This window comes from Durio zibethinus, chromosome 17 (assembly GCF_047325235.1).
Source record: "Durio zibethinus cultivar Kanyao isolate XHJ-2024 chromosome 17, ASM4732523v1, whole genome shotgun sequence".
Lineage (NCBI taxonomy): Eukaryota > Viridiplantae > Streptophyta > Magnoliopsida > Malvales > Malvaceae > Durio > Durio zibethinus.
In genome coordinates, this window is record NC_143178.1 from 10499700 (window position 1) to 10515269 (window position 15570).

Below are 15570 nucleotides of genomic sequence, written 5' to 3' on the forward strand. Positions count from 1 at the left end.
TTGCAATATAAAAAAAAATTTTTGTACAAAAACCTATAATTGAATTTTAATTACTTTCAAATATATTTTTTGAAAAGGTAATAATTATTTTATAATTTTTTATTTAAATTAAAATTGAAAATAAAATAATTTTTTTTGAGAATTTTAAAATATTATATAAAAAGGTGAGTTTTTTATTTCAAAATTTTGGATATTATTAAAGATTTTTGATCTAAACGTAAAAATTAAATATTCAAGATTAAAAAATTTTAAAAATTTTGTGAATTTTTCTAAACCAAATGACTACGCAGCGTAAAATTGGTAACCTAAGGTTTCGTTTGGATTACGCTGACAGAAAGCCCTAGAAACACACACAGCAACTCTAAACACTTGTGCCACCAAACAAACACCCCCTCTAAACTCCAAAAATGAATCCCTAGTTCTTTGCCCCCCCGCCCCTCCTCCCATTTTCACACCGTTAACCAGTTTCTCTCCATCCAGCTCTTCCAGAATCCTCTTTTTCATCTCCCTCTGTTTTTAGGGTTTACCTGCACCTCCGATCCACTGAATCATTTCCAACACCCCCCAAAAAGAAACTCAGAAATGGCAGCCGTAACAGCAGCACAGCCGCGCTCTTCCAAGACAGAGTCCTACGTGGATAACAAGCGCAAAGAAGACATCCGCCAAGCTAACATCAACGCGGCCCGAGCCGTGGCCGACGCCGTCCGAACCAGCTTAGGACCCAAAGGCATGGACAAAATGATCTCAAGCGCCAACGGCGAGGTCATCATAACCAATGACGGCGCCACCATCTTAAACAAAATGGAAGTCCTCCAACCCGCCGCTAAAATGCTTGTCGACCTATCTAAATCGCAAGACGCCGCCGCCGGTGACGGCACCACCACGGTCGTCGTCATCGCTGGTGCTCTCCTTAAGCAATGCCTATCCCTTCTTACTCATGGTATCCACCCAACTGTTATCTCGGATTCTCTCCACAAGGCTTCGATTAAAGCCGTTGATGTCCTCACCGCCATGGCTGTTCCTCTCGAGCTTTCCGACCGGGAATCCTTAGTCAAATCCGCTAGCACTTCGTTGAACAGCAAGGTTGTTAGTCAATACTCAACACTTCTGGCGCCGATAGCGGTTGATTCTGTTCTCTTTGTCGTTGATCCTGAAAAGCCGGATATGGTTGATTTGAGAGACATCAAGATTGTGAAAAAGCTAGGCGGGACCGTGGACGATACGGAGTTAGTTAAAGGGTTGGTTTTTGATAAGAAAGCGAGCCATGCTGCTGGAGGACCGACCCGAATGGAGAATGCGAAAATTGCGGTAATTCAATTTCAGATTTCCCCTCCTAAAACAGATATTGAGCAGAGTATTGTAGTTTCGGATTATACTCAAATGGATAGGATATTGAAAGAGGAAAGGAATTATATTTTGGGTATGATTAAAAAGATTAAGGCAACGGGTTGTAATGTTTTGTTGATTCAAAAGAGTATTTTGAGGGATGCTGTTACAGATTTGTCATTGCATTATTTGGCCAAAGCAAAGATTATGGTTGTTAAGGATGTTGAGAGGGATGAGATTGAGTTTATTACCAAGACTTTGAATTGTTTGCCTATTGCTAATATTGAGCATTTTCGAGCGGAGAAGTTGGGGCATGCGGATCTTGTTGAGGAGGTTTCCCTTGGGGATGGCAAGATTGTTAAGGTTACTGGGATTAAGGATATGGGAAGGACTACTACTGTTTTGGTTCGTGGTTCAAATCAATTGGTTATTGATGAAGCTGAGAGGAGTTTACATGATGCTTTGTGTGTGGTTAGGTGTTTGGTGAATAAGAGGTTTTTGATTGCAGGTGGTGGTGCTCCGGAGATTGAGTTGTCAAGGCAGCTTGGTGCTTGGTCTAAGGTGTTGCATGGGATGGAGGGGTATTGTGTGAGGTCATTTGCTGAGGCACTTGAAGTTATTCCTTACACGTTGGCTGAGAATGCTGGGTTGAACCCTATTGCTATTGTGACTGAGCTGAGGAATCGGCATGCCCAAGGGGAGATCAATGCTGGGATCAATGTGAGGAAGGGACAAATTACTAATATCTTGGAGGAGAATGTGGTGCAACCTCTGCTTGTAAGCACAAGTGCAATTACATTGGCAACAGAGTGTGTGAGGTTGATTTTGAAGATTGATGATATTGTTAACGTGAGGTAGTTTTGTGCACTGGAGGTGAAATGTGTTTTTCTAGTCATCTTTCGTATCTGTGTGTTATCTGAAGTAGTGGTTTTGTTTCTTTCTAGAATTGACTATGCTTAAAATTCTGATTTGGCAATCTGCCAAATATTTGCTTTCAACAAGGATATTTTATGGTAGCTCTTTCTTGAAGTTTTGCTTGTCTTCATATGTTTGATTGAATTCAGACTGATAATTCTTATTTTCCTGTCATCTTTTATTTTTTTATTTGTTTTTTTTTTCCAAGAATGATCATCTTCTGTCTTTTGATGAACATGAAACAATACCCAGGCAGCATGCACCACTCACCATTCAAGCACGTCTCTAGCATGAGAATTAATGTTATCACATTGACTTAATTGCAACATGTTTTGACTGGAATACTAGATGTGATGGTTTAATTAGTTTTAGTTGCACTGAATTGCACTAAAGTAGATGAAGCCCAAATCAGGTTGTTTAGGCAAAATCTTCCCAAATGTCAATCCACTCCTGTAGGAATTTTTCCTTTTCAGTTGAAACACATATATAAATATTTATAGTAAATTGCAAGACTAATTCTTCCTACAAGTTGAACCAACAAACATATCCAGTTTTTCTATCGTTTCATGCTGCATGCTGGCATCTTGAGCGATGCAGTTTGTAATTTAAGTTGTGTCTGATGCATCAAGTTATGCCTAGCTCTAGTTTTGAAGATTACTAGCTTCTAGCAGTTTAGATATGTTCTTTGGTCTTTTAAATGGAATTATTGTCTTCTGGCAATGTATAGTCCATTTAAATTCAGAATATGTCATCTCACTAAAATTAACATATAGGATTTAAATGATTTTTAATTAAATAAAGATTTAAAAGATTTTGATTAGGTGGCGAAATTGTGGATTAGTATTAAAAGTATAGAATTGTACACTAAAAGTTCATCAAATAAACTATGTATGGCCGGAGATATTAATGCATTATTGAACTGGTTCTACCCTCCTTTTGGTGTATCTGTTTTTCACCTACTGACTGGAAACCATGGGAAGGGCTCTGGGCATTGCCTGGGCTTCATTGTTTAGGTGCTGGAATTAGTTTGATAATAAGGCTTAATTGAGTTTGAAATGAGTCAAGTTTCTTCAAATTCTCTATAGAGAATGTATTTGACATGGGAAAGATGAGCACGGCTTCCATGTTTTAGGTGACTGGAATTAGTTTTGTTATACTTCTTTGACTTTGATTTTGAGATGAGTCAAGTTTCTTTGTATGCTTTCTGGGCCTTGTATTTTGCATCTAATTATAAATTCTGGCAAAGTCGATTTTGCATGCATTTAGTTTTTTAATGTTTGGACGTGCACTCTCACATTCGAATTATTTCTTATGCAGCTTTCTATGGTGAATTACAAGAAATGGATTGTGATTCTTTTGGATTTTACTATTTTAGCATTTCTAGGATGACTAGAAAGTTTGATCGTTGCAGGATTCTCAATTGAAAGCACTTATCTAATTATCTTCTCTTTTAACCTTTTGGCATCTGAAGTCGTGGGTTATTATACATGAAATGATTGATCAACTAACTTTTTTCTTTCATGTTTTCGGTGATGTTTTGATTCTCAAAAAGAACAAATATGGCCTTAGTGAATGCAGTAGTTTCTCTTCTTCCATTTGTAAGTAATAATAAGGATATGGCCTAAAGCAAATGGGAGGACAGCTTTTTAAGGGATGATGTGAAGCACTCATGCCCACATTTATAAGGGTTGTCAACATGGAGAAAGACTATTTCTTATATACTTTTTCCTTTCTTCATCCATTTGTAACATGGAAATGTTGATAGTTTGAAAGGGGTTGAAGTAGTAATATCAAGCAAGTATGTTTAAAAAGCTTGGTTCTTTTTTTTTTCGTAGATTCAAGAGATTTCAGCAAATACTGTTCTACGTCCTGGTTGACATCCTATTTGTTCAAATTTGTAGAACTCACTGCATCCAATTTGTGTTTGACAAAAGGGTCCCCTAATTCCTAGTAAAACACGATCCTTTTCGGTATTGATTTGTACAAGAGTCTACCTTAATCCTTCATAAGTACATGTACATTTGAGGATCTTCAAAATCATTACTTGCCAGCCGTCGAGAGCTTGAAGGGAACAAATCACTTTTTGAGTGAAACTATATGAACTGGTTAATTTTAGCCTCTGTTGTTACCACTTAATTGTGACTGTATTTAGATTTGATAATGTTAAATATGATACCTAATAAGATATGGTTTAAAATTTTAGTAAAAAAATGTGTTTGGCAAAAAAAAATATTATTTTTTGTTTGACGCATTAAAATGAATTGTAACATGAAAATTTTCGTATTTTACATTAAGTGTGAAATAAAAAAATATGGATACACAAATTATCAGATTTAATTATAATCTTGAGTCTGATATCATCTGTGAAAAATATGTTTTAAATAACTGGGGGCCTGAAACTTGGATGGATTAATACATCAATACGTAGTGCCCTCCATGGGAGCATGCATATTCTAATAGGTTCACACTGGAAAATGAATTTTAACTAGAAAACAAAACTTTAAGAGTTGCTTATGGATTTCACTTTACAGAATATTTAAAGGCTGAATGAATAGCAGTTTACAATATACAAAGCCTCAAGGCCAAAGGGCTCCAGCATGTTTTGCTGACCAACCATACCATACAGCAATAATATAAAAGCCATTAAATAGGCTCGATCATTTTGCACGCTAAAGCCAACCTAGCTGACAATATTCAAGCAAATTCAGGAAAGAAAAACCCCCTTTGATTAATTACATGTTAAGATGAAACCTCAGACCAGTAAGACTGGTGCATCCTCTCAATGATTTGCCATTAACCTTTAGTCTTTTGCCTGTAAATCAATCTGTAAATACGTCATGTTGTTTTTGATTCATCAGCACCCTCTTCTATATCCCTACTTCAGAATCATCAAGTAGATGCTTCTTTAATGTGTCTTCATCCTTGGCTTCATTTTTCTCCTCAGTTTTACCCCACAGTACTAAATAAAGACCTAATATTATGAGAACTGCACCAATTACACTACAAGCACATACACAGAAAAAAACAAAAAAAAAAAAGTAGAAAGTGAGAAGGGTCAAAAAAACTTAAGTAAAAGTTTAGAAAGTATAGGTAAAATTCATCCATAGCTTAACATTTCATGATCAATGCGTAGATAGTTCCCTTTTGGTAGAATTTTTTCATACCGTCCAGAGTATAATTGGTCGCCAAGAACTATGAATGCCATGATAGCAACTAAAAGTGTCTGCAGGGGCTGGAAGACGGCTACAAAAACGGGGCCGCCTTTGTGAATGCACCATGTCTGAAGAGAAAACACAATACCAGATGCCACAACACCCTGAAACAGACACGATCAACATTATGTGAAACACGACATTTACATCCACTATAATCTTTTAAATAGAACACCAAGAAGTGAAAATCTGTAACACTGAAACAGAAGTTATTACAGCATATAGGATAGTGAAAAGCTCTTCAATTGATTGGATTTTCCAATGGTTGAAGTCTGTTTCCACAAACGCTGCTATAACCAGGAACTGGGTCAGTCCGAAGAAGCATGTAAATGAAGTGAGTGTGAGTTTAGCTGGATACTTCTTAAGTACAGGAGCCTGCAAATTTTTTGATGATACACCTTAAGAAACAAACAAGGGAAAAACTGTAGAAGTATAATCAATCAAGTATACAGAGTTAAAATGATTTTACACTATTCTTGGCATATTTGCTACGGGCACAGCACAATCATTTACATACATTCATATATATGTGTGTGTGTGTATTGCAGTTAAGCAGCAAATATAAATGTGGTTCAGATAGTTAGGGGCTAACCTGAAAAACCAACCAACCAGCCCATGATAAGCAGTGTCCAAGGAGATAAATGCATCCCCACGTCCAATTCTGCATTTTCTTTGAGGACATCTCTTCTTCCATGGAATATCCTTGTGTTGTCTTTGATTGGTGCAACAGAAGAGGACCTTTGTAGAGGGTGATTGTAGTGGCACCTCCTACACTAGCTATAGTTCCCAAAACTTTTGCCAATCCATCTCTTCTAGCAATATTGATCTCCTCAAGTCTGCACAAGAGTAAGAGTGTGATGAGGGGATCAAGTGAAAAAAAAAAAATCCTTTCAAAACAGATTACTATTGTTAATGAAACCATTTACCTTAGCGCAGAAGCCATGAGAAAAGTGATTGCAGGAACTGAGTTTTGCATTGCTGAAGCAAAAGTTGGATATGCACGATACAAACCCAAAAGGTAAAATCCCTGGTTTGCAGTAATTCTGAGAAACATAGAAAATATAAGCTCATAATAAGAGGAAAAAGAATTTATATCAACAGCTCATGATAGCTCATGTTTCATCTTACCCCCGTAATGCTAGAAGGAAGAACTGAAAAAGCAAAGGAAAAGTAAGGGGTGGTCTTTCCTTCATGAAATTAATCAACGAACATTAAAATACTGGAATGTCAACCAGTTCAAGAACGAGAAGGACAACCCTCCTTCTATACTTGAAATTAATAGGGGAAAATTAAGAAAGGGAAATAAGAGACTCAAAAGTAAGGGCATTTTATTCATTTTCTCTTCCCAAGCAAGAAGGACTCACTTTTCCAAGAAATAAGCAAAGGGACTCAACAAAAGCAAGGCAATAGTGCTCCTGTAAACTGGGTAAACTACTTTGCTTACACCTATGTTTAGTGCAACCCTGGAGACAATATGGAATCCCGCAAAGCAGAAATGCAGTGCAACCAATGATAGAAGGAGCTTCATTTTGTCAGAAACAATACTCTCTTTTCCCATTGTTTTATATCTCCTTCTTCCACCTTTTTCCCTGGTTGAGATACGATCACAATGCAAAGGTACTCATATTTATATACAAGCATGGGATAAACCTTTTTTGCAGCACACTGCCTCAAAAGCACATGCAGTTGTGATTATAAATAATTTTTATGAAATATTAATTGCGGTGGGAGCCTTGTGAGTTGCATGCAGTCCCTTAAGCATCTGGTCTACCTCAATCTGACTTTCTTATTGGTTTAAAAATAATTTGAATTTTGTTGTTGAGACAAAGAAGAGATATAGCATGTTGGCCAGGTAGGAGAGAGTGGCCAACTTGAATTTGATTCCGTTAATCATGACCTCATCACTCCCTGATTATTTTATTATTTTTTTTGGCAAAGTTCGTAAATGATTGAAGACAAAGAAGACTTGACTGACTTCTCATTACTGATAAAACACAGAATCTTTCCTGAAACAGCTTTTGCATAGAAATGTACAAAGATGGACCAGAAAGTTTTAGTTGAGAGATAGGAAATCTAAGATGAAGTTAGCATGGATGTTATCCTAACCTTATTCATGAACCTCCTTTTGTTAGCTTTTAGCATTAGAATATTCGTGCTCTGTCGGGATACCCTAATGCATTTGCCATAAATTAAGGGATTAAAGAAAATGAATTAATTCATTTCTCTTGGAATATATATGCAATCATTTTTGCAACATGGTGCTGTCCCAAGGGCTCATCATCTGCCTTGACAGACATGCTGCTGCCTTCAAAAGACTTGGGAGTCAATTTTGAGTCAGGTTTCTTTCTTATAATATACATTGTATAATTATAGTCATGTGAAAATTTCAGTAGAATAGCTCCCCCCCCCCCCCCCCTCCCAAAAAAAAAAAAAAAGTGGGCTGAGATACTAAGCATCATATATTTCTAGAGGTCTTATAAAATTTTGGGTTAATATGTAAAATACCTCCATTGCTATATATCTTTTATTAGTTTGATACCTAAAAATATAAAATTCTTATTTTGATATTCCAACTTTCATTTTATTAAGTATTTTGGTACTTTGCACTATTATTGTGTTAAATGACTTACTTGCAATGAATGTTTAATAAAATTAAGCCATATGTCATAAAGGTCCAATAATCATGACATCAACTATTGCTATGTCTACAAAATTTTATTTTTGCTCTCTCTTTCTTTCTCTCTCTCTCCATTCTTTCCCTCTTTTTTTTTTTTTTAATTTTGAATTCAAAAATATATTTTTTAAAAATTTTTGAATTTTTTATTTAAATGCTTATGTGGAAAATTTTTTATTTTTGAATAATGTGTTATGATTTAATTGGATATTAATATTACATAAACAAATTAACTAACAATGTTAGACTGAAATATTAAAATGTTTGACAGAATGAAATTTTGGATATCAAATTAAATTTTATTTCTTTAGGTACCAAATTAATAAAAAATATATAATATAGGGGCTACTTGGTAATTAATCCTAAATTTTGTTTCTTACCAATTTGGAAATATATGGAGAAAAACTCTAACTTATTTTCACTTCCTTTAACGAAAAGTTTTTGACTTGATAAAGTATATCAAAGTTAAAATTTTTGTACTATTTTTTTTTTATAACTTTCAAGATTTAAGTCAATATATTATTCAAAACAAGATAAGTGAAATAAGAAAATTGTAGAATTATTGTTCTTTATCAAAAGTAAATTAACAAAATTTGAGGAAGATTATCAAAATATGAATTGAACCAATAAATAGAAAACAAATAGTGTACATAGTTGCATCAAATTCATTCATTAAAATTCTCACACGTGTAATAAGTGTAAAATAATATTCTCTGTTTTATGTGTGAGTTCCTTAGAAGAGAATATTCAATTTAAAAAAAAAAAACATATTATTAACAAATGATAACAATATACCATTTAAAATTGATAACTGCTAAGCTTGATAATATTTTGATAATATTAACTAAGATAATCAAACTAATATTTTAATTAAAAGTAACACAACTAAAATAAATATTTGTCAAAATTAAATTATATTTAAATAACTCTCAATTTTTTAAAAATAAATTAAGATATCATAACATGTTTAAAACTTTCTTGTGTGAAAGCTCTCACTTGACTATCATAAGACATTATACAACAAATGTATATCCCCATATGTGATAAATTAAAATGAATAATAATTTATACATTTGTTATGTTGGACAAAACATCTAAAAACTTGTCACTAATCATTACAAGAAAATAGAAAATTAGTGATAGTTTTATAGCGACATTTCATTTAAAAACATCGCTAGCTTCTACGTGTTTATAAAACTTAAGGTGTTTTTTATCAAAATATTACTAAATATTCAAATAGCGACATTTGTACTTATAAACGCCACTAAAGATAGAAATTACTAGCGTTATCAACTAAAACGCCTTAAATAATCCTATCTAAAAAATTAGAGTGATTATTGAATGCATTTTTGACAGAAAATACCTTGAATAGTTCCCTCATAAAAAATGGATAGGGGATTATTGAAGGCATTTTGGCAGACAACGCCTTGAATTATCCTCTCATAAAAAATGAAGGCAATTATTGAAGGAATTTTCTGCGAAAGGCTCTTTCAATAATTCCCTTAAAAAATTAAAAGGGATTATTGAAGTCATTTTTTATCAAAAACGCTTTCAATAATCTCCTTGTCAAAATTTAAAAGGATTATTGAAGGGATAGTTGGCCTAAAATAATATAGTTTGCCTAAAATAATACCATTCAATAATCACCTCTTAAATAATACTTTTAAAAATTTGAGTAGCTCAGTCGGTTAGAGTGTACGGTTGTTAATTATAATATTGTAGGTTCGATCCCTCCCTTTAACTTTTTTTAGGTTTTTTAAGAAATTATTTGTAAGGGATTATTCAATGTATTTTCTGATCAAAAACACTTTCAATAATCCTCTCAAATCAATGGAAGGGGATTATTGAAGGTGTTTTTGGCTAGATACACCTTGAATACCCCTATTCAATTTTTTGTAAGGGATTATTCAAGGCATTTTCTAGACAAAAACACCTTGAATAATCCCTCCAAAACAATCGGAGGGGAAATCACTTATAAGTTTATGCCCAAAAAACTTTTGGTTTATATATGTGATACTACGAATTACATTTTAAAATTTACATTACAAACATTGTAGTATTTCAATAAATTGACCACACATCCGAATTTAAAATTGATAACATAGCCATATAAATATACTTTTTTCAAATAATCGTATTCAATATATGTGTATTCATATAAGTTGTCAATTGATATAAAACAAATATAAGCCAATAATATTAAACCAATGCCCTAATCTAGAAACTTAAATTATCCATTCAACATGGCATGTTAAAAACATTATAACAAATGGAATGCATATGTTTACACCCAACCAACAATCTCCAACCTCAAGGTTTAGCAAATAACCATTATATGGGCTATATGTTGGGACAACAAGATGAAACGACCAAGAAAGAGCAAGCTATTTATTACGTAAGTAAGAAGTTCACTAAATATGAGTCTAAGTATTCTCAATTAGAAAAAATGTGATGCGCATTGGCCTAGATAACTCATAGACTTTGGCAATATATGCTATACCATATTACTTAGTCGATAGCAAGGTTGGATCCTCTTAAATATATTTTTGAAAAACCATCATTATAAGAAAAATTAGCAAAATGACAAGTCATGCTCTCTGAATATGATATTGTGTATGTGTCACAAAAGATAATTAAAAGAAATATGATAGTTGAATTCACTACAGAGCGTGCAATTGATAATTATGAGCCTATGAAATTGGACTTTCCTATTGAAAATGTAATGACCATATCTTAAGTAAAAGAAAAGGAACCAATCAAAAAGCCATGGAAAATGTGCTTTGATGGAGCTTCGAATGATTTCGGGCATGGGATTGAAGCAATTTTGATATCCCTTGATGGAAATTATTATCCAAACATTGTAAGGTTGGATTTTAATTGCACCAACAATGTGACAGAATGCGAAGCATGCATAATGGGCCTGCAAATGGCAATTGAATAGAAAATTAGAGTGTTAGAATTCTATGACGACTTGGCTTTGATAATTTATCAACTACGTGGTGAATAGGAAATAAGAGATTCAAAGTTGTTATGATACTAAAAATATGTGGTAGATTAGGTCAAACAGTTTGAAAAGGTCCAATTCTATCACATACCTTGAAAAGATAATCAAATAGTTGATGTTCTGGCTATATTGGCTGCAATGTTTAAAGTGGGTGATAAGGTGAAAATCCAACCTATCTAATTAAATGTTCAAGGATTACCAACATATCATCCATCTGTTGAAGAAAAAGTTGATGGCCTACCTTGGTACCATGACATAATGCAATATGTCAAGTACCAACAATACCCAAAACATGCATTAGAAAATGAGAAATGAATTATCAAAAGATTAGCTATGGGATTTTTCCTTGATGGAGAAATTTTGTACAAAAAAAGCTGATATCAAATGTTGTTGAGATGCATGAATGTTATTGAAGCCAAGAAAATATTGCAATAAGTGCATAAAGGAACTTATGGAGCATATGTAAATGGCCACATGACGGCTAGACAAATCATGAGGACATGTTATTATTGGTTGATTATGGAGAGTGACTATATCAACTATGCTAAAAAATGCCAAAAATACCAAATTTATGTAGATAAAATTCATACTCCTTCAATCCTTTTACATGTTTTTGCACCTCCATGGTCATTTTTCATATAGAGGATGGATGTAATTGGACCCATCACTCTAAAAGCTTTAAATTGACATCAATTCATCTTTGTAATGATTGACTGTTTCACAAAATAGGTCGAAATAGCTTCTTATGCTAATTTAACAAGGGTTGTGGTATGCAAATTTATAAAAAGAAAGATAATATGTCGATATGGCCTTCCAAAAAATATCATTTTTGATAATGCTTATCATTTGAATAACAAGATGTTAGTGGATGTTTGTACTCAGTTTAAAGTAAAGCACCATAATTCAATTTTATATAGTCAAAAAATGAATGAAGTAGTAGAAGCTGCTAATAAAATATCAATAAGATAATAGAAAAAATGACTGATACTTATAAGGACTGGCATAAAAAGTTATCTTTCGCACTGCATGCTTATAGGACATCAGTGTGCATATCTACTAGGACCATTTCTTTTTCGCTTGTATATGGGATGAAAGCTGTGTTGACAATTAAGGTAGAGATTCATTCTTTGAGAATCTTGATGGAATTAGATTTAGAGGAAGTAGAATGATCTGAAATCATTCTGAACAATTGAACCTTATTAAAGAGAAAAGGCCCATAGCTCTTTGTCATGGTCAATTGTACCAAAAAAAATGATGTGAGCACATGACAAAAGAGTTCAATTTAGGCATTTCCATGAGGCAAAATTGGTTTTAAAAAAAATTCTTCCAAATAAACATGATAATCGAAGAAAATGGATGTCAAATTAAGAGGGTCCATATGTAGTTAAAAAAACTTTTTTCGGTAAAGCACTGATCCTGACAGAAATGGATAGGGATAAGTTGCCAAACCCAACAAATTAAGATGATGTAAAAAAATACTTTGCCTGAGAAGTTGGAAAAAAAAAACCAAACAAACAAAAATAAAAAAATGAAGAAAAATGAAGGAAGACTTATAATTGAAAACTAAAAAATGGCAGTTTAAGTAAAAAAGAAGGATCTAAGTTGAAAACATAAAAATGCAGCTTAGATGCAAAGGAAATATCTAAGTGCAAGAGGCAATGTCCAATATAATGAACTCGAAATGATCAGTGCATTAATGGAATAGGTTTTTAAGAGAAAAATTTTGGAATATTGTTTATGTTTGTCTGAATATTCATTGTTTGAATACAATTCTCTTGTTTAAACTAGTGTTCAAGCTTATCACTAGGCATGTTATTGTACCTTCTTTTAATAAATATTCACCTTCTTTAATTGACTTTGCTTTCTGATAACCTTCATTTTCTCAAATAGAGAAAACGCTAATTCATTGCACTATTTATGAAATTTGGGATATGATAAATGGTTGATAACATTCGTAAAGGATCTTACATTACTTAATGATAATCAAGGATAACGAGATTAACCAAAAAAAACAACAACAAAAAACAAAATCAAAAAATAAAAAAAAAAGAGAGAAAAATGGACAAACACCTATTTTTAAATTCATCATGGTAAAAACTTGTTGGAAGTAGTGTTGGATCAGCAAATGATCATTATAATTCACAAGAAAGTAGCCCCTAGAATATGCAAACTGGGATTGAGAATGGTTTTCAAAAGACAAAAAAAAAGATTGATGTAAGGAACCTTGTTACCATAATTTGGATGCGTCATATTGGTTTCTAATAATACTTGCATTACATTCATTGCATTCATGCATTACGTTTAATATATTTTTTAGAAAAATTTAAACTTTGCTTTTAAAGGAATAATCATTGAAATAAAAAAATGAAGTATGAAAAATGATTTTGAAACAATCACAATTTGTGAAATCTTTGAGCCATAACATCATGAGTTATTTCTAAACAAGTTTTAAAATGAAAGAAAAAGAGAGAGAAAAGAAAAAAAAAATTTAAAGCATCAACACCTCTAATATGTGGACTGTTCAAAGATTTGAAAGACCTTTAAGCATAATTTCTAAAACCTTCGAGCAAAATTTTAAATTTTTAAAGTTTTAATGCCTTTAATTGGAGGAGCATTCAAAGATTTTGAGATTTGTAAAACCTCCGCACATAATCTCTAAGACTTCTATGCATAATTTTCAAGACTTTCGGGTAAAATATTTTAAATTTTTAAAGTTTTCAATCCTCTGATTGGAGGAGCATTCTAAGATTTTAAGATTTGTAAGACCTCTAGGCATAAGCTTTAAGACCTGTGGGCATAATTTTCAAGACCTCTGGGTAAAACATTTAAAATTTTAAAGTTTCAATGCCTCTGATTGAAAGAGCATTCAAAGATTTTAAGTTTTGTAAAACTTTTGAATATAATCTCCAAGACCTTCAAACATAATCTCTAAGACTTCAAGGCAAAATTTTTTTTTCAAAGCCTTTGTTTAGAGAGAGCCATTTTTTTTTAAGTTTCAAAGCCTCTAATTGGAGGGAGTTATTTTCAAACATTTCAAAGAATCTATTGAGAAGAGCTATTTTAAAAGTGTCAAAACCTCTATTTGGGGAGAGCAATTTTCAAACAAGTTTAAAAAAAAAATTCAAAAGCATTATCCGAATAAAATTATTGTCTATGTCATAAAATTATTGTCTATGTCTTTGCATTATTTTTTATTCTCAAAAATATGCAAATGGGGTAGCTGTAGACACCAAATTTTGTCCATAATATTTTTATTATGGTTGAACAAAATCCATTTAAAGCCTATAAAAAAAAGCCCCTTAAAGAGCCTATAAAATGCATCAATATTTAGGTCTAATAAATAAAGTAAAAGGAAACCTGTATAATTACTGTCAAATTCTTTTTGCATGGGATTTATATGGATGATGCCTTTTCATGTGAATGTATGGAAAATAAAGAGTGAATAAAACAAGTAAATCCTAAAGTCAACTCAAGTCAAAATTACACAAAACTTGATCAAAATGAATAGAACTAAGGTTAATCTTCAAAGTTCAAAGTCTAATTGAAATCAATGTAGTTTAAAATTAAATTTGATGATTTTTAAAATACTAAAATTTTTATTGCACTAGGGGAAGACAAAATTACCAAAACACTCTGATAAATGATATTTTTGTAATTTGACCTTTCCAAGCTTGAATTTTTGTAAAATTTTTCATATCTTAATTTCATAATGTTTCATGATTTTTGTGTATTTGAAATCATAGCAGTACCTCGAAAAATATAAAATTACCAAAATACCCCCTATAAGGGTATTTTCATAATTTGACTTTTTTTAACTCAGATTTTCATGAAAATTTTCATATCTTAATTTCATAATATTTCATGATTTTTGGTGAATTTGAAATCATAACAGTACCTCAAGGAGTGTGAAACTACTAAAATACCCCTATAAAGGTATTTTTGTAATTTAACCTTTTGGAGTTTGATTTTCATGAAACTTTTCATATCTCAATTTTATAATATTTCATAATTTTTGATGTTTTAAAATCCCAACAATGAGGATGAGAACATTGATTTGTAAGAAAATAGTCTAAATACCAAAAACTTTATACTATGGATAAAATGGTTTTTTTATGTGTTTGGAGGGCATAAAAATCTCACCTTTGTAGTAAATAATATGGATCATTGGATCTTTTAATGATCTAGATCCAATGGCCAAAGGTGGTTCCTTGAAAGGAATAAAAAATAAGCTTTGACCATTGGATGAAATCTTATCTAATGGTATATATTTATTAAGAATGAAATTTTTTTTTAAGTTGACCGTTAAAAGAGGCTAGGTGGTTCTGTTAATGAAGAAAACAGAAGGTTGGAAGGCTAGAAAAGTAAAAAAGAGATAGCCAAACACATAAAAAATAGTGAAAGAAGCTATTGAAAAAAAAAAAACTGAATAGAGAAGGAGA

The 15570-nt window shown here is 32.3% G+C and overlaps 2 protein-coding genes across 2 annotated transcripts; one reads left to right on the forward strand and one right to left on the reverse strand.

The window, feature by feature from the left end:
* Positions 1-376: 376 nt before the first annotated feature.
* LOC111281792 (T-complex protein 1 subunit delta) lies at positions 377-2355 on the forward strand. The gene has a single exon (XM_022869468.2). It carries the CDS (start codon positions 583-585, stop codon positions 2182-2184), a length of 1602 nt encoding a protein of 533 aa, XP_022725203.1. The 5' UTR covers positions 377-582; the 3' UTR covers positions 2185-2355.
* A 2662-nt stretch (positions 2356-5017) lies between these two features.
* On the reverse strand, positions 5018-6444 carry LOC111288573 (WAT1-related protein At3g18200-like). The gene is made up of 5 exons (XM_022879513.2): positions 6380-6444; positions 6046-6289; positions 5670-5828; positions 5406-5557; positions 5018-5241 (listed from the first exon to the last, which is right to left on the reverse strand). Exons 1-5 carry the CDS (start codon positions 6427-6429, stop codon positions 5109-5111), a joined length of 738 nt encoding a protein of 245 aa, XP_022735248.2. The 5' UTR covers positions 6430-6444; the 3' UTR covers positions 5018-5108.
* Positions 6445-15570: the final 9126 nt, after the last annotated feature.

Coding starts and splice junctions, on each gene's coding strand:
- LOC111281792 (XM_022869468.2), top strand. CDS start 583: ATGGCAGCCGTAACAGCAGCACAGCCGCGCTCTTCCAAGACAGAGTCC.
- LOC111288573 (XM_022879513.2), bottom strand. CDS start 6,429: ATGCAAAACTCAGTTCCTGCAATCACTTTTCTCATGGCTTCTGCGCTA. Junction 5,829..6,045: donor CTGGTTGGTTGGTTTTTCAG/GTTAGCCCCTAA, acceptor AAAAATTTGCAG/GCTCCTGTACTTAAGAAGTA. Junction 5,558..5,669: donor TTTTCACTATCCTATATGCT/GTAATAACTTCT, acceptor TGTCTGTTTCAG/GGTGTTGTGGCATCTGGTAT.